The sequence below is a fragment of the Jaculus jaculus genome, chromosome 3, assembly GCF_020740685.1.
Source record: "Jaculus jaculus isolate mJacJac1 chromosome 3, mJacJac1.mat.Y.cur, whole genome shotgun sequence".
Taxonomy (NCBI): Eukaryota; Metazoa; Chordata; class Mammalia; order Rodentia; family Dipodidae; genus Jaculus; species Jaculus jaculus.
Window position 1 is genome coordinate 150,793,439 of NC_059104.1, and position 17,802 is coordinate 150,811,240.

The following is a 17,802-nucleotide window of genomic DNA, read 5'->3' on the forward strand; positions in this document are numbered from 1 at the left end:
CATGGAAAATGTTAATAAAAATTGTGAAAAAAATATTTTTTTAAAAATACCAGTATTAAAGATGTGTGCCACGGCCGGGTGTGGTGTCACACGGTTTTAATCCTAGCACTTGGGAGGCAGAGGTAGGAGAATTGCTGTGAGTTCAAGGCCACCCTAAGACTACGGAGTAAATTCCAGATCAGCCTGGACCAGAGTGAGACCCTACCTCACCAAAGGAAAAAAAAAAAAAAAAAAAACTACGTCAGAGGCATGATAATTTAAATTTATTAATTAGTATTTTCCCAAATGCTCTGTGGTGAGCTCCTTTATAAAACACACACATACACAAATTTTCTTTTAGGTCTGTAGATTTTACATGGGTCCCCTGTAGAAGCAGCAAGAAAAGCAGCTGTAGTCCCTCTGTGCCTTGGGAGGCCCTCCACTCCCACATCTAACCTGCATAGAAAAATCACACTCACCTGCCAAGAGCATTCCAGGCGTTGCTCCACCTGCTGTACCCAGGTGGGTACAATACCACCACCCGCCCTCAAGCCTCTGACTCTATGTCTTGCTCCTTTGTGGCCTATTGTCACAGAATCTGATTATCTGCGGTCAACAGAGGGGTACATTGTCATCTCCTTTGGTCTCACTCTGGGCTGGGATCTGACCTGTAGTAAGGAAATAACTAGGATTTCTGTGGCCTTGTAGCAAGGCCTAGACTGTCACTCATTGTCCAGGATGCAGAAAGCATCACTATTGATTTTCAAGGCCACTTCTTTTATTCCAGTGTTCTTCCAGCATGCTCTGTCCTTCCATTCCACCTAGCTATTTTGCCTTAAGGATCTGCAGACTTTCTGTGAAGAGCTAGAGAGTACTTTGGGCTTCATGGGACACAAATACTGTTTCAAGTAGTCAGCCCCGCTACTGTAGCAAAAACGCAGCCACAGGCAATATGTAAATGCATGTGCTCCATAAAACTTTATTTATAGGGCTGGAAAGATGGCTAAAGGTTAAGACGCTTGCCTGCAAAGCCAAAAGACTTAGGTTCGATTCCCCAGGGCCTACATAAGCCACATGCACAAGGTGACACATGCATTTGGAGTTTGTTTGCAGCTGGAGGAGGCTCTGGTGCGCTCTCTCTCTCTCTCTCTCTCTCTCTCTCTCTCCCTGTTTCTCTCTCAAATGAATTTAAAAAAAAACTTTTAAAAATCTCATAAACTTTATTTATAAAAACAAGCAACAAGGGCCGGAGAGATGGCTGAGCAGTTAAAGCACTTGCCTGCAAAGCCTAAGGACTCGTTGAACTCGCCAAGTCCCACGTAAGCCAGATGCACAAACACGCAGTGTGCAAGGTTGCACATATGCGCAAGGGGGCACACATGTCTGGAGTTCGATTGTAATGGCTAGAGACCCTTGCACACCAATTCTCTCTCACACTCACTCTCTCTCTCTCTTCCTCTTGCATAAAAAAGGCCAATTTTTTGGACTTGCCTCAAAAATATAAATAAATGAATGAATAAATAAACAAGCAATAAGCCAGGCATAGTGGTGAATACCTTTTAATCCCAGCACTCTGGAGGCAGAGGTAGGAGGATTGCCATGAATTTGAGGCCACCCTGAGACTACATAGTGAATTACAGGTCAGCCTTGAGACTCTACCTTGAAAAACCACACACACAGAAATAAAAATAAGTAAAATAAAATAAAAACAAGCAACAGGCCAGTATAGCCCACAGGCAGTCGTTTGCCACTCCCTGTGTTGCTGAACCTTCCTGCTGTTTGGCTGTCTTCAACACCTTGAAAAGTTCCGTGTATCATGCTTTACTCTTAGAATTTACTGGAGCCATCTCAGGGGACTCCAGACACCCAAAGACTCTTAGCATCATGATAGGCCAGCCTACTTGAACGACAATCATGGCTGTGGTATCTCTTTCACTTTGGACATGAGGCATCACCCATCTGTGCAGAATCTTGGCCCTGGCACAAACTGGTCAGGCGTCATCAAGCCTTGGGAAGAAGCACAGTCCATGTCCTCTGGGGTGCATCTTCTCCCATCACTGCCTATCACCGATGCCCTCTTCCTTATCCCCACTCAACAGTGGGCTCCACAGCCCAGTGTTCTGAAGGTGACAGATAATGACACTCTTATTGGCAGGCATGAACTCATAGCCTCAAGTCATGTCAGTGGTGACCATGCTCCAGAATCAGTGTGGGTACTGGGACAGCGTTGTTGCTGGGCAGACCAGCTACCTGTCTAGACTCCCCCTTCTCAGAAAGAATCCAATCTTCCTGGGATTGGCCAAAAGAATACTGCCAAGCAAAGTTGTTGGGGATCAGAGCACGCTGTGGGGACAATTCACTCTTACCTGCTTGGAGTTGGTCAGGTAGAGCTTGGCTGCCAGGTTGATGATCTGCAGCTTGACAATGTCCTCCTCTGCTGTGAATGACTTGGCCATTTTCCTCAGGACATCAGGTGCAATCCTGGGCACATGTTCACAATACTCTCCAATGAGCCACAGGATACTGGCTCGTGCCATGGGCACCTGTGAGGGACAGGTAGGTCTAAGGGAAGCATGGCAAAGTGGGTGGAACATAAACTGCCAGGGAAATAGCACTTATCCATCTGTGCTGGCCAGAACTTTGAGGGAAACTAAGAGTTGTAGTAAAGGCTGTGGATCCCAGTAAGATATCCCCATGGGGGAGGAAGATCTTGGGCAACAAGGTTATGGTTGCACAGTCCAGTTTCTCTTTTTTTTTCAATTTTTTGTTCATTTTTTATTTATTTGAGAGTGACAGAGAGAGAAAGAGGCAGAGAGGGAGAATGGGTGTACCAGGGCCTCCAGCCACTGCAAATGAACTACAGATGTGTGCGCCCCCTTGTGCATCTGGCTAATGTGGGTTCTGGGGAATCGAGCCTTGAATGGGGGTCCTTAGGCTTCACAGGCAAGCACCTAATCACTAAGCCATCTCTTCAGCCGTGGTCTCTCTCCTTTTACATGAAACTTCCTCACAGCCCACTCAGGAGGCTTGGAAGTTGATTCTGAGAAGACTAAAGCATTTAAGTACTGGGTCTTAAGACTGTGGGGACAATGATAGGGCTGAGGCACACGGGGCTGCTCCCTCACCTGGATGTTGTCTGTGAGCTTGGCCAAGTGTTTGATGATCTCCCCGTGCTGCGCTGGCTGCATCTGCAGCAGTTTCTTAATGACCACCACAGACTCTGCGACCACAAGCTCTAGGAAACAAGGACAGGCATGTGGGTACCAAGGCAGTCACATGGCCACACATTAGGTAGACAGACACACTTGGATCTCTCCTTCAACCCCCCTGCACCACTTTAGTAGCCCTCCAGGTGTAGAAACACCTGGATGCTAACTGAAGCGGATAAACCAATGGACATGCATTGAACCTACATGGCCAGGGAAATAACTATTTGCCAGCAGAGTCCACACAGAGACAGCGAGGGTGGACACTTCCAAGGGCAAACACTGACCATCACGGTTGGACAGAAGCTGCACCAGACCGTTGAGGCAGGTGTCACGGACCCGGCCTATGTTTGTTGCACAGCGTCCGATGGCCTGGATTGTGGCTGCCACAAAGTCCTTGTCCATGCTGCGAATGTAGGTCTGTGGGGCATCACAACACATGACACTCAATAGGCAGTAACCCCACAGTAAGTCTGTAGGCTTGAGTGTGTCCTTCAGGAACACTGTGACCCCTTCATTTTCTGACTCATTATGTTATAACACAGACTAAGTCTTGGGAGAGAGTACCATCTCCAACCCACATCCAGAGTGATTCCTCAGCCCAAAGCCAGCGAAGGCTCTGGCAGGGAGAGCCGTGTAACAGTTTCTCCAGCACTGGGCTCTTAGAGAAGATGAGCCTCACTGGGCACAAGGATCTGCAGGGCACCTCTCATGGGACCCACTGACTGGGGATTTCCCCATGGCTGGTACCTGGAATTCCCGTAGCACAGTGGGGATGTTGGTCTCATTGGCCAGGTTAGTCAGCACTTCCAGCTACAGGGAGGAGTGAAGAGGCAGAAAGTTGACGGGGTGGCCAGCAGGCTTTCATGTCAGATATACTTGACAGACCATGAAACGATGCTCAGGACAGCTCTGAGCATGCTCACAGTGAAGAGGGAATACCAGATCATGGAAGTCCTAACAGAGTTCCTGACAGTATGCTTCAAGCACTATCATGTCTTCTCCCATCTCCACCGAAAACTATGGCTTTAGGAGACCGAGGTCTTTACCATGGTCCCTAAATCCTTGAATCATACGACCACTTTCCTCTTCACCACTATAACCCAGTCACACACCCCTTCCTGCGGCAAGGGCTTTACAAGTGCCATTCCATCTGCGTGAAGCAGTTTTTCCCATTTCTGTCTCTGAATTTATCTACATAGATATTCTCAAGCCTCAGCTCAAATGCCATGTTCTCAGAGAAAATTTTCTTCTTCTTTTTAAAATTTTATTTATTTATTTGAGAGACAGAGCCAGAGAGAGAGAGAGAGAGATTGAGAAAGAATAGGTGCACCAGGGCCTCCAGCCACTGCAAACAAATTCCAGATGCATGTGCCACCTTGTGCATCTGGCTTATGTGGGTTCTGGGGAATCGAACTTGGGTCCTTTGGCTTTGCAGGCAAGCACCTTAACCACTAAGCAATCCCTCCAGTGCTCTTCTTTTTAAAAAAATTTTTTTTGACTTATTTGAGAGAGACAGAAGGAGAGGGCGAGAATGGGCATGCCACAGCCTCTAGCTGCTGCAAACAAACTCCAGATGCATATACCACCTTGTGCATCTGGCTGAGGTGGGTCCTGGAGAATCAAACCTGGGTCCTTTGGATTTGTAGACAAATGCCTTAACCACCTAGCCATCTCTCCAGCCCCAAAACTTTCTTGAAACAACTGATGTGGCTCCCTATGTTTTTTTTCTCTCTCTCCCTCCCTTCCCCCCTCTCTCCACCATTCTTGCTAAATTTCATAATGAATTTTTACATATGTCTTGTGATTAGCTGTTTCATGTCTCCACCTGCATCCAACTAGACTGCATGTTCCAGAAGACAGGGGCCCTGATGAGTTTGCTTCATCTTGAATTCCTAAATCTAGCCAGGAACCTGGTATGTAGTAGATGTGTCAAAGGCTTAGGAGAGTTAGCTGCTACTAAGTGAGATCACTCAATATAATGAAGCAACGGAGTGGGAGTGGTATGAAAGTACAGATTACTGACCTTTTCCCTGTTGGTATATGTTTTCCCTAAAGCCTATGGGGACAGGTGTGTGAGAGACGGAAAACTGAGTGGGAAAATCATGGGAAAAGTCAGCAGTGTTACGAGACCTCAGAGTGACATACTTCGCCACTTCTTGGAGTATCTGCCTTTTTTTTTTTTAATACAAACTTGAGGTAATGTACATTTCCTGGGTTCTGTGAAGCATAGCTAGACCATACCAGGAAAAGCTCAGCCTGCCACGTGAGTAAACACCTCCCTCTAGAGCAGCTGGGGTTCAGACCCAGAAAGAGGCAGGCATTACCGACCAGTAGCAGTTACCGGCTGTTATGTGATATGTGACTCGGGTGGGGAAGGCTCAGGAGCCATGTGCACTGTGTCCACCACTCACCTTCAGGATCTTGATCTGGGTGGGATCCGTGGACCTGATGTAAAAGCTCTTCAGGTAGGGCTCAAACATACCCTGGCAAGAGAGTAGGTGGAGGGCGCCATCACTGTGCCAGCCCTACGTCTCTTCCAGTGCCACCCGCCTGTCAGAGAGCAGGGCCCTCATTCCCTCTCCAAGTCTCCCCTCCACCTCAGATCTGACTTGCTCTTTCTTCACGGGGCATCTCCCACCCCATGGCCACTCGGGATGCAGGCCTTGCTTCTGCTTTGTGTTTGGAGGTTTCACCCTCCCCATGCCTGCACAGGTGGGGCAACCCTTCATACTCTACAACCACCCCCCTCAACCCCAACAGCTTCCGCACAGCCCTCAGGAGTGGGAGTCACATGCTCACCCTGCGCTTGATAGACATGGTAGCCACATTCTGGAGCACTACGTACTGCACCTCACTGTGGAGAGAACTGATCAGAGACCCTGGACGTCTCTGGACGCCAGGGCCAGGTCGCGGGGAACACACGGAGGGAGGAGAAAACTCAGGAGGAAGGCAGGCTGTAGCCAGTGTGGGACTGGGCAGGCTTGGGATGAGGAGGGTGTGGGGCTACAGCTGGGGTTCGGGCTCCGAGGGGCTCAGCAGCTGGGGCCGGGGCAAGGGGCAAGGTTTTGCACACCTGTGGCTGCGCAGCAGGCGCACGAGCGCCTTGGCAATGACGCCGACCTCCGCCTTGGGAGCCAGGTGGAAGTACAGCTGCGCCACCGCCATGACCACAGCTGCACTGCGGCTCTGCAGCAGCGGCTTCGTGTTGCGCAACAGCAGCCGGTGGTCGGGGTCCATGACGTAGGGCTTTCGGGCTGGAAGTGCTGCAGTCGCTGCCTCCTCCGAGCCGGGGGCCTTGGCCTCGTCCTCCTCCGAGCCATAGAAGGCCTTCTCAGGGTTCTCCTCCAGCAGGGATTCCTGGAGGGGAGATGGCTGGACCTGTGGGCACCATCCCCAGGGGACGTCCCTCCCCTTTCTCCTCCCCCTGCCCCTGCCCGGAGTCTTGGCGCTCACGTTCTGCGTGGGGCTCAGGAACTGCGTGCGGGCATAGCGCGTGAGCATGCTGATGATGACCACCTGGCCCCACTCCTCCACGTCGATGAGCAGGTTGCAGAGCTTCCGGTAGTTTTTGTGAATCAGGTCGATACGCTCGGGGCAGACCTCCTCAAAGGCCATCACCACACTGCCTGCCACCAGCTGGGGAATCAACACAAGAGGGGGGTGAAGGGGAAAGGTAGAATGATTTGGCTCCGCCCCTGGCTGGTCCCTTTCCACCTCTGGCCCCTGGGTGCCCATCCTGTACGCACTGTGGTCTTATCTGCCAGGAGCTTTTCAATGACTTCGATCAGTTGGTCCTTCTGGTCAGAATCCAAACTGTGGGAGAAACAGTTGGCAAGACCTTGTTCCTTCTTGTCCCCAGTCTTCCCAGTAGCTGCCCCAGCCCTGCACACACGCTTTCATGAAGAGGTTATGAGTCCCCACCACTGGCCTCCATCTCTGTTGCCTAAACTGTCCTGTACCAGGTAAGAAGCAGCCTGTGAGGACTGGGGACACACCTGTAGAGTTTGGGGATGGCATGGGCAGCTGTTTTCCGAACGTAGGGTGACATGTCCGAGGCGGCTTCCTTGATGGCTAGCATCATGATGGGCACGATGATGGGTACACGGATGCTAGAGAGGACACGGAGCGCACTGGCACGAATCAACTGGTTGGGATCCTAAGGGTAGAGGTGGAGATAGAGAGGTCTGAGAAGGCACTAGGTCTCCTATAGGGTCTCCTGACTGGAGGCTGGTTGACCTACCAGCGCTGGGTACCTGGGGGAGTACTGCTTGGGTGTGCTGACTCTTGGCTCTGGCTGTGAAACCTGACACCTGAAGAGGCGTGGAAAGGGCTAGCTTTGCTTTCAGAAAGAGTAAAAACTTCAGAACTCTGGAAGCAAACTTCCTCTTCCTTAGGGCTGCTGAGGTCTGAGGTGACTGCCAGAAAACGCAAGCTAATCTCTCTTCCAAAGAATACACCCTCCCAGCAACTCGGTGAAGGCTGCTCTTCCTCCACAGTGACAAATCCAGAGTAGGTGTGTCTGCGCAGACAGATCCCATGTAAGAGCATGCACTATATAGGCAGCCGCTCTAAATATCTGCTAATCCTGGGGAATGGTAGACGATGAGAGAGGAGCTAGAACACTGAAGAAATTTAGATGTGTCCAAAGTAAATAAAAATCCTACTACATTAGAGGTGAAAGTGATAATAATCCCTGGCAAAAATTATGGAAGTCATGTTAAATGGGTGGTTTAGAAGTATTTATTACGTTGGAGCTTGTATTTTCTTAGACAGATTATATCATGGCAACCACTTAAACTGGCAGATGATCATAGTCATAAAAAATTGCTTTCATTTTGGGGAAGATGACCAGGCTGGTAGATGTCAGTACTATGTGTTTTGATTTCAGCAAGGTGTTCCCAAGACTCTCATAGCATTGCTCATCACCACTTTTGACAGGAGCCTTTTCTTTCACCTAATTTTTTATGAGCAGAATTAAGGCCTATTTTATCTCTGCAACACCCATAGCTCTTTGCACAGGAAGGGTGTTAAATTTTTTTTCTTGCTATTAAGTTCTAATAAGATAGGTAAATGTTGACCGTACAGTTGTGTGGGTATACAACTTGGTAAAACATAGTTGGCAAAGGTTTATTAATAGCTCAGTGCTGGGTTTGGAGAGATGGCTTAGAGGTTAAGGCACTTGCCTGTGGATGGTAGTCCCTATCACTGGAGATAACATCTCAGAGATGTTCTGCAGCAAAGGACAGATAGGTCAGCTGCCTATTTATTTATTTATTTGTTCATTTATTTAGTGGGTGTATGTGTGTGTGTATGTGTGCAGGTGCATGTATGTGCACATGCATGTGGAAGCCAGAGGTTGAGGTCAGGTGTCTTGCTTGACCATTCTCCATGTTACTTTTTTGTATGTTTGTTTCTGGTTTTCAAAGTAGGGTCTCACTCTAGCTCAGGCTGACCTGGAATGCATTATGTGGTTCAGGTTGGCCTCGAACTCATGGTGATCCTCTTACCTCTGCCTCCCAAGTGCTGGGATTAAAGGCATGTGCCACCACGCCCAGCTTCTCCATGTTACTTTTTGAGACAGGGTCTCTCAGAGTTCACAAACTGGGCTAGATAAACTAGTTAAAAAGCCCCAAGGATCTTCCCGTCTCCACCTACCCAGTACTAGGATTACAAGCTCACACTGCTACCCCCAGCATGTTATGTGGGGGCTGGGGATCTAAACTCAGGTCCTCATGCTTGTGTGGCAAGCACTTTATCCATTGAGCCATATTCCCAATTTCAGGCACCTAATTTTTAAATAAAAATTGATTGAGCATAGTCATGCCCACTTGTTTATGTAAAATTGAATAGGTCAGCGATTGCAGTATGGCCTACAAAACCTAATGTAAATACCATTTATCACTTTACAGAAAGTTTGCTGACAATTACTCTAGAGAAATTACTGTACTGAGTTGGACTAAATGAGCCCAAAGACAGATTGTAAGAACTAGAAAAGAATGTGAAATTTGTGCCAAAAATCTCATAAGTTTTTTGCATGTATGTACATGTGTGTTGCTCACATGGGTGGATGCACATGTATGTGCATACATGAGGAGGTCAGAGATTGATGTGGGTGTTTTCCCCAATGGCTCTCCACTTTATTTACTGAAGCAAGAGCTGTCACTTGAACACAGAGCTTGTTCACCTGGTTAATTTGAAGTTTTTTTTTTGTTTTGTTTTGTTTTTGTGTGTGTGTGTGTGTGTCAATTGTTAATAGGGTTGTTTCTCTGCTATCTTCCTCAGCAGGTTTATTATTGGTAAATAGAAAGACTATGGGGTTTTGTATGCTAATTTTGTATCCTGCCACTTAGCTGGAGGTGTTTATCAGCTCTAAGAGTTATTGGCAGAATCTTAGGGCCTCTAGCACATAGAATCCTATCACCTGCAAATAAAAACACATTCACCCTTTTCTATTAAAGTGGCCCTGTCTCTTGCATATGCCTCTCTCATTATGTGATACCCTGTGCCACCTTGGGACTCTGAACAGCAAGAAGGTCTTCACCAGGTATGACTCATCAGCCTGGGACCTCCCAGCCTCCAGAACTGTAAGCTGAGCAACCTCTGATTTATTTATTTATTTTTACAACTTATTCAATCAGTATAATTCAGTTATAACCATGAAAATTGTATAATGACACAGCCATTACCACAGGTTCCTCAGAGGTGGAGAGACAGAGGCCTTTGGGCCACACAGTTCACTCTCATGTCCCTTCTAAGCCGGGCCTCTTCTACGAGGCCTGGCCAGTCCTCTCTGTTCCCCTGACTTGACCTTCCCCACTTTTGCAGATAGAAACAGGTCTCCAGAACCGTTTCCATGCTCATGGCCTCTCCTTGAGCCCACTGCTCCCACAGAGTTCCAAGGAAGCTCAGACTGCAGGGAACAAATGGACACTTCTGACCTTCAGACCACGTTGGAAGGTGGAGATGGACAGAAGGGCCAAGTCTTGCTGCTCCTCTGCGTATCGTACCAGGTACACGTAGACAAGCTTCTTTACCTAGGGGAGAGCAGGTATCTCAGCAGGAGGGTGCCTAGCAGAGGCTGGTACCTTTAGTTCCCAGGATGCTATCACTGCCCATTCCAGCTATTGTCCATGGAGTTAAATTCTTCTAAAAGAGGACAGTGTTACTAGAGTGTGTCCCGAGTCCTTTACCTTTTATCCAGTGTCATCTGGACCAGAGAGAGACCTGAGCAGATTCAGCCCTCAGAGGCTGAATCATGTCCTTCCTTATTCCCAGCCCAGCTTGAGTTGAGTCCTGGTTGGTGGGGATGGAAAACCCTTTGGTGAGTGGTGCTCACCTCTATGTTCTTACAGGCCACATTCTTTACTACTGCTGGAAACAGATCTGAGGCGTTCTTCCCCCTGGCGATCATCTGGGGTGGGGAGGGGCAAACACAGGGAGAAGGAGGGAGGAAGCAAAGTACAGATTTAGGCAAAGCCTGAAACACCCAGCAGTAAGAACACTCAGCATCTCCCACTCCCCCTCTCACCGCCACAATCCTCTTCATGGCCTCCAATTTGAGGGAATCCTTGTTAGTATCCAACATCTCTTTCAGGTCATCGTGCCTGGTGGAAGGCAGGAGAGGTCAGCTGGGTAGGAGGCAGGGTGTCAGTCATCAGGATCCAGTCAGGGAGAAGGCTCCGGCAAGTCCAAACCAGAGAGCAACCAGATCCAGGGGGAAAGGGGAAAGATTACGGGACTCAAGGTGTTGGGAGAAGCATGTGGGCAGCAAATGTTATGGGTTAAATTGTGTCTCCCCGCTGTCAAAAGATAAGATGGGGCTGGAGTGATGGTTCAGTGGCTAAGGCACTTGCCTGCAAAGTGCCTTATGACTAATGACCCAGGTTCAGTTCCCCAGCATCCACATAAAGCCAGATGCACGAAGAGGTATATGCATCTGGAGTTCATTGCAGCAGCTGGAGGCCCTGGCACACCCATTCTCATTCTTATTCCCTATGACTCCCTCTGTCTTGCCTTGCAAATAAATAAACTATTTAAAAAGATCTTGAGGGCTGGAGAGATGGCTTAGCGGTTAAGCGCTTGCCTGTGAAGCCTAAGGACCCTGGTTCGAGGCTCAGTTCCCCAGATCCCACGTTAGCCAGATGCACAAGGGGGCGCACGCATCTGGAGTTCGTTTGCAGAGGCTGGAAGCCCTGGCGCGCCCATTCTCTCTCTCTCCCTCTCTATCTGACTTTCTCTCTGTGTCTGTCGCTCTCAAATAAATACATAAAAATTTTAAAAAATAAAATAAAATAATAAATAAAAAGATCTTGAATTTAAAAAAATTATTCATTTTTATTTATTTGAGAGTGATAGAGAGAAAGAGGCAGAGAGAGAGAGAGAGAGATAGAATGGGCACACCAGGGCCTTCAGCCACTGCAAATGAACTCGACACGTGCGCCCCCTTGTGCATCTGGCTAACATGGGTCCTGGGGAATCAAGCCTTGAACCAGGGTCCTTAGGCTTCATAGGCAAGAGCTTAATCACTAAGCCATCACTCCAGCCCAAGATGTTGAATTTGTAACCCCTAGCCTCAAAATAAGACCCTACATGGAAATAGATTTATCAAAGATATGACAGATGCTCCTTGATTCACAGTGGTGTTGTGTTTCCATAAACATAGTATTAAATGAACATATCAAGTTGAAAATGCATTTAATACACCTTAGCTACCAAACATCATAACTTAGCCTCACCTGTCTCAAATGTTCAGAGAACACCCTGACCACCTTTTTAATTTTTTTTTATTTTTTGGTTTTTCAAGGTAGGGTGTCAGTCTAGCCCAGGCTGACCTGGAATTCACTTTGTATTCTCAGAATGGCCTCAAACTCAGGGCAATCCTCCTACCCCTGCCTCCCAAGTGCTGGGATTAAAGGTGTACTCCACCACGCCTAACCACCTTTTTTATTTTTACAAGAGAAAGGGAAAGTTGGTGCATCAGAGCCACTAGCCACTGCAGTTGAACTCAGATGTGCGTGCCACCTTGTGCATGTGTATGATCTTGTGTGCATACACCTTGTGCAACTGGTTTATGTGGTTTTGGGGGAGTTGAACCTGGGTCTGTAGGCTTTACAGGCAAGTGCCTTAGCCACTAAGCTATCTCTCGAGCCCTGAACACTTATATTAGTCAATACTTGGACACAGCATGAAAGTGCCACAGTGCATATTGCTAGCTTTGGAAAGGATCAAAACTCAAAATACTTTCTACTGAATACAGATCATTTTCACACCATTAAACAGTCAAAAGTTTTTAGGCTGAATGAACCATCATAAGTAAAAGGATCACCTGTACTTGAAGCTAAGTGAGGTCATACCATAGTAGGGTGGGCCCTAGTCCAATATGTCTCCTGTCTTGTTTTTTAATTCATTTCAATTCACTCATCCATTTATCTGAGTAAAGGCCTTACTATCTCCAGCCTCAGCCCTATGATCCTCCTGTTTCAGCGTCCCAAGTGCTTGGATTATTGCCATGCACCACTATACCCCATTCCTCTGGTATTGCCATTCAAAGAGAGAGACCCAAGTGAAAACATGATGTGAAGACAGACTATTGGAGATTTTAACCTAAAAGCTGAGGAATATCAAAGATTGCCACCAAGCCACCAGAATCAAGGAAGGGAAAGGAAGGATTCCCTTAGGGGCTTCACTCCGGGCAGGGCCCTACCTACCCCTTGATTTCAGATGTTTGGTCTCTAGGACCGTGAGACAATACATTTCAATGCTTTGGAAGGCTGAGGATATTGCTCAGTTGGTAGATTTTCCTAGCTGCAAGAACCCCCGGGCTCCATCCCAAGCACTACATAAACAGGATATAGTGACACATCCCAGTAATCTGGAGGTAGAGGCAGGAGAACCAGAAGTTCAAGGTAGTCCTCACCTACAGGGTGAGTTTGATGCCAGCCTGGGCTATGTGAAACCTGTCTAAAAAAAAAAATGAATTTTTCAGGCTTGGGAGATGCCTAAGTTAGTAAAGCACTTGCTTTACTAGGTTTAGATCCCCAGCACCTACATAAAATGCCAAGCACAGTGACACCTACCTGAAATTCCAGCACTGGGGAGGCAGAGACAGGAGGATCCATAAGGCCTACTGGCTAGCCATCCTAGCCAAATTGGTGAGTTCCAGGGTCAGTGACAGAGCAAAGGAGAAAGCCTGCCCATGCCCACGCATGCACATACATATTTTCTATTGTTCTAAGCAATCCACATCCTGATGCTTTGTTTTAGCAACAATCAGAACATAATGCAGCCAGGAGCAGACAGCCAGGGGACAAAAGAAGTGCTTAGGGTGGGAAGGCAGGGACCTTGCTTAGAAGACAAAGCTAGCTGGGTGGATAAGAAGAACCAGTAGAAAGTGGGTATCAAAACAAGGATCAGACATGCTTGCTCCATATCCAGTGTGTTTGTAGGTACTGAACTCACAGACTAACTAAACTGATTCTAAAGACTGGATAGGGCCCATAGATGACACAGATGGTCTTATATCAAAGACCAGACCTAAAACCAGGCATGGTGACACATGACTAATCTAGGCACTCAGGAGATAGAAGCTGGAGGATTGTAAGGTCAAGGTCATCCTCAACTACACAGCAAGTTTGTAGCCAGTCTGGCAGACATGAGACCCAGTCTCAAACATACAAACAAGCAAAAGGGCCAGACCTGCCTGTCATTCTTCAATAGTCATTCAAGTAAGTTATTGTACCTTAGTGGGAAAAGTCAATGAGTTCCTGAATAAATAGATTTTTAGCATTTGACCAAGGAAGATGAAGGTAGTGGATAAACCAATACACAGATTTTACGTAATGTCCACTGGCCTTTCAAAAGGAGTCTTGTGCAGACTTTGTAAAGTAACAGAAAAATTTATCTGGAAATAAAATATGAGTAGGTAAAACCTCCAAACATGATTCACACTTGATTTCCCAGCCTCTGGGAGATAGAGGAATGAAGATCAGGAGTTTAAAGAATTCCTTGGTTACCTAGCAAGTTTGAAGTCAACATAGGCTGCCTGAGCTCTTGTCTTTGAAACAAAAAATCCATGGGGGCTGGAGAGATGGCTTAGTGCTTCAGGCACATGCCTGCAAAGCCTAAGGACTCATGTTTGACTCTCCAGATCCCACTTAAAACAGACACAGTGATGCAAGTGCACAAGGTCACACATGCACACAAGGGGGCGCATGCACCTGGAGTTCAACTGCAGTGACTAGAGGCCCTGGTGCACAAATTCTGCCTCTCTCTTTCTCTCTCTTTGTCTCTCTCTCTCTCTCTCATAGAAAAGGCAGTCTGTTGGATTTGCATCAAAACAACAACAACAACAACAACAACAAAAATCCATAGGCTAGAGGATGGCTTAGCGGTTAAGGCACTTGCTGGCAGAGCCGAAGGACTCAGTGTTCAATTCCCCAGTACCCATATAAAGCTGGATGCACAATGTGGCACATGAGTCGAGTTTGTTTGCAGAGAATAGAGGCCTTATTGTGCCCATTCTCTCTCTCCTTCTCTCTCTCTCTCTCTCTTTCTCACTCTCAAATAAGTAAATAAATCTAAAGAATATTGTTGAAAAAAGAATACAATTTGACAAACTCATCCTACTAGACATCAAAACATTTTTTAAAAAGCTCGAAAACTGGATGTGGTGATTCACACCTTTAGTCCCAGCACTTGGGAGGCTGAGGTAAGAGGACAACCTTTATGGAGGCCAGCTTGGGCTACAGAGTGAGCTCCAGGACAGCTTGGGTTAGAGTGAGACCCTGTGTGTATAGGGAGAGGAGGGGACAGAGAACAACAATAAAAGGAGCATGAAAGTGATAAAAGCAATATGAAACCAAGTTAATAATAAAAATCAAAGGTCATGGGGAGAAGCTTCATCAAAAGATCTAAGTTGAGCTGGGCATGGTGGCACACGCCTTTAACCTCAGCACTCAGGAGGCAGAGGTAGGAGGATCACCATGAGTTCAAGGCCACCCTGAGACTACATAGTGAATTCCAGGTCAGCGGGCTAGAATAAGACCCTACCTCAGAATAAAAAAAAAAGTTCTAAGTTAAAACATTTGGACAAATAGCTCATCAATGAGAGAAAGAATCTATTTTCCATCAAATAAATGCTATGGGAAAAATGTTAGACTGCAAAGCAATAACCTGTATACCTATTTCATACCAAAATAAATCTCACACTTGTTTAATAAAATTTTTAAATCATTTTATTTATTTGAACGAGTGTAAGAGAGAGAAAGAGTTAGAGAGAGAGAGAGAGAGAGAGAGTGGGTATACCAGGGCCTCTAGTCACTGCAAAAGAACTCCAGATGCATGCACTACCTTGTGCAACTGGCTTTATAACGGATACTGGGGAATTGAACCTGGGTCCTTAAGTTTTGCAGGCAAATATATTAACCACTGAGCCACCTCTCTAGCCCTCAATAAATTATTTTCAAGATGGTTTATTTATTTATTTATTTATTTGAGAGGGAGAAAGAGAGAGAGAGAGAGAATGGGCACACCAGGGCTCCAGCCACTGCAAATGACTTCAGATACGTGCGCCCCCTTGTGCATCTGGCTAACATGGATCCTGGGGAATTGAACCTGGGTTTTTTGGCTTTGCAGAAAAACGCCTTAACTGTTAAGCTTCCCTCCAGCCCCTATAAATTATTTTTAAATACAGAAAGAAGAAATCTTATTTTCAAGGTTATAAAGTCACCAGTAACAAGATGGCTAGTTTCACTTTTTTTTAATGTTGATTTTATAAAAATTAATTCAAGGGAATAAATGGACTGGGGAGATGGCTCACTGGTTAAAGGCACTTTTTGGAAAACCTGCCAGCCCATATTCAGTTTCCTAGCCACCCAGGAAAGCTGGACAGGCATTTGTTTGCAGTGACAAGAGACCCTGGCATGCCCATACACACACATGTGCGCACACACACGCACACACACATTCAAAGAAATATATTTTTTTAAAAAGAAAATAGCCAGGTATGGTGGCTCACAATTTTAATTGCAGCACACAGGAGGCTGAGGTAGGAGAATCATTAGTTTGAGGCCAGCCTGGGCTACAGAGTGAGTTCCAGATTAGCCTGGGCTACAGTGAGATCCTACCTCAAAACAACAAAGAAAATAGCTGAGTACAGCTCAGTAGTAGACTGCTAGCTTAGCTTGCACAAGGTCTGAGGTTAAATAAAAGGAGCCAAGCATGGTGGTGCACGTCTCTAACACTCAGGTGGCAGGCAGAGGTAGGACAGAGTCAGCCTGGGCTAGAGTGAAACCCTACCTAAAAAAAACAAAAACGGGGCTGGGCAGATGGCTCAGCAGTTAAAGGCATTTGCTTGTGGAGTCTTTAGGCTGGTTCAAGTCTCCATTTCCCAGGTAAAGCCAGATGCACAAAGCAGCACATGTTTTCTTGTACTGGCAAGAAGCCCATGCATGCCCATATACATGAAACACCACAGACCCATATCCACAACCCCAGAGAAGCACACACCTTTAATCCCAGCACTCGGGAAGCAGAGGTGGGAGGATTGCCATGAGTTCAATGCCACCCTAAGACAACATAGGAAATTCCAAGTCAGCCTGCATTAGAGTGAGTCCCTATCTCAAATAAATAAACAAACATACAGCCAGCTTCCACATGTAACAACCTGCCTAGACACACTTCACCTACATACCCACAAATACATACTATAAAAGGCCTCTCCACATTACCCAGCACCTTCCTATATAGATATGCATGCCCTGTACAGACACAGGCATCCCACATGTGCCCCCACAGTCATTTACACCATAGCCATATCTAGTACAATACAACTTTGACAAAAGTTGGCTACTCCAGTCTCAATTACCAAAGTGGCTGGCAAACTCCTCCTATTCAATATAGGTGAGGGTAAATTTAGGCCTGTAAGATGAATGACTTCCAGCCTTAGGGCTCCTCTGACATTCTTCTGAGGCCTCATGGGTGGGGAGGGAGGGTCTTCACTGGCCTACAGTGGGATGGACAGAGTGGGGTCAGTCTCCTTTAACTCTGGGTGTTCTCTAGAGGTGAGGCTCTCATACCTGGGTGTCCTTGCCACACCTACAAATGCCACAGGCCTCTGTCAAATTCACACACCCCTGGGCATTCCACCCAGTCAATCTGGAGCAAACATTTCAGGCCCAACAGAAGGGAGGGAGTGGCGGGTATCAAGCCGAGCAGGCAGGATTGAGCATCAGATGTCCACTGACCCAGACAAGGCCTCCTGGGGTAAGATGGCCTTTGTCCCTCTTCCTCCTCATTTCCCTTACTCCCACCTACCTCAGTTCCCAAGGGGCAGAGACAGAGAAAGGGACAGCAACACCTGAGGCCATGAAACATTCATCTCCCACAGGTGGATCCCCTTACACAGCCTCACTCTGACCTGCCCCCTGATCTGGCCTGAGGACTCTCCTGGCCATAGCTGGAGTTCTCCAGGGGGTAATATATGGCACTGGGGCCAGACGCATTCATTTCTCTAATGCCTTACAGCCCTCCCTCCCCTTACCACCCAGGTTCCAGTCCACTAGCCAGGGAGAAGATGGTCAAACATGGTTTGTGCTTTATCCTGTCGCCACATCTT

The 17,802-nt window shown here is 47.1% G+C and overlaps 1 protein-coding gene across 1 annotated transcript in view; it reads right to left on the bottom strand.

The window, feature by feature from the left end:
- The window catches only part of Ap3b2 (adaptor related protein complex 3 subunit beta 2), a 36,928-nt gene that overhangs the window by 12,274 nt on the left and 6,852 nt on the right, over positions 1-17,802 (bottom strand). The window contains exons 2-14 of the mRNA XM_004658219.3: positions 10,717-10,792; positions 10,525-10,599; positions 10,127-10,222; positions 7,184-7,344; positions 6,935-7,001; positions 6,642-6,824; positions 6,262-6,545; positions 5,988-6,042; positions 5,600-5,671; positions 3,936-3,998; positions 3,473-3,605; positions 3,105-3,214; positions 2,346-2,522 (exon numbers count right to left, since the gene is read on the bottom strand). Of these exons, the coding sequence (XP_004658276.1) occupies positions 2,346-2,522; positions 3,105-3,214; positions 3,473-3,605; positions 3,936-3,998; positions 5,600-5,671; positions 5,988-6,042; positions 6,262-6,545; positions 6,642-6,824; positions 6,935-7,001; positions 7,184-7,344; positions 10,127-10,222; positions 10,525-10,599; positions 10,717-10,792 (1,552 nt within the window). The remainder of the gene's footprint in view (positions 1-2,345; positions 2,523-3,104; positions 3,215-3,472; positions 3,606-3,935; positions 3,999-5,599; positions 5,672-5,987; positions 6,043-6,261; positions 6,546-6,641; positions 6,825-6,934; positions 7,002-7,183; positions 7,345-10,126; positions 10,223-10,524; positions 10,600-10,716; positions 10,793-17,802) is intronic.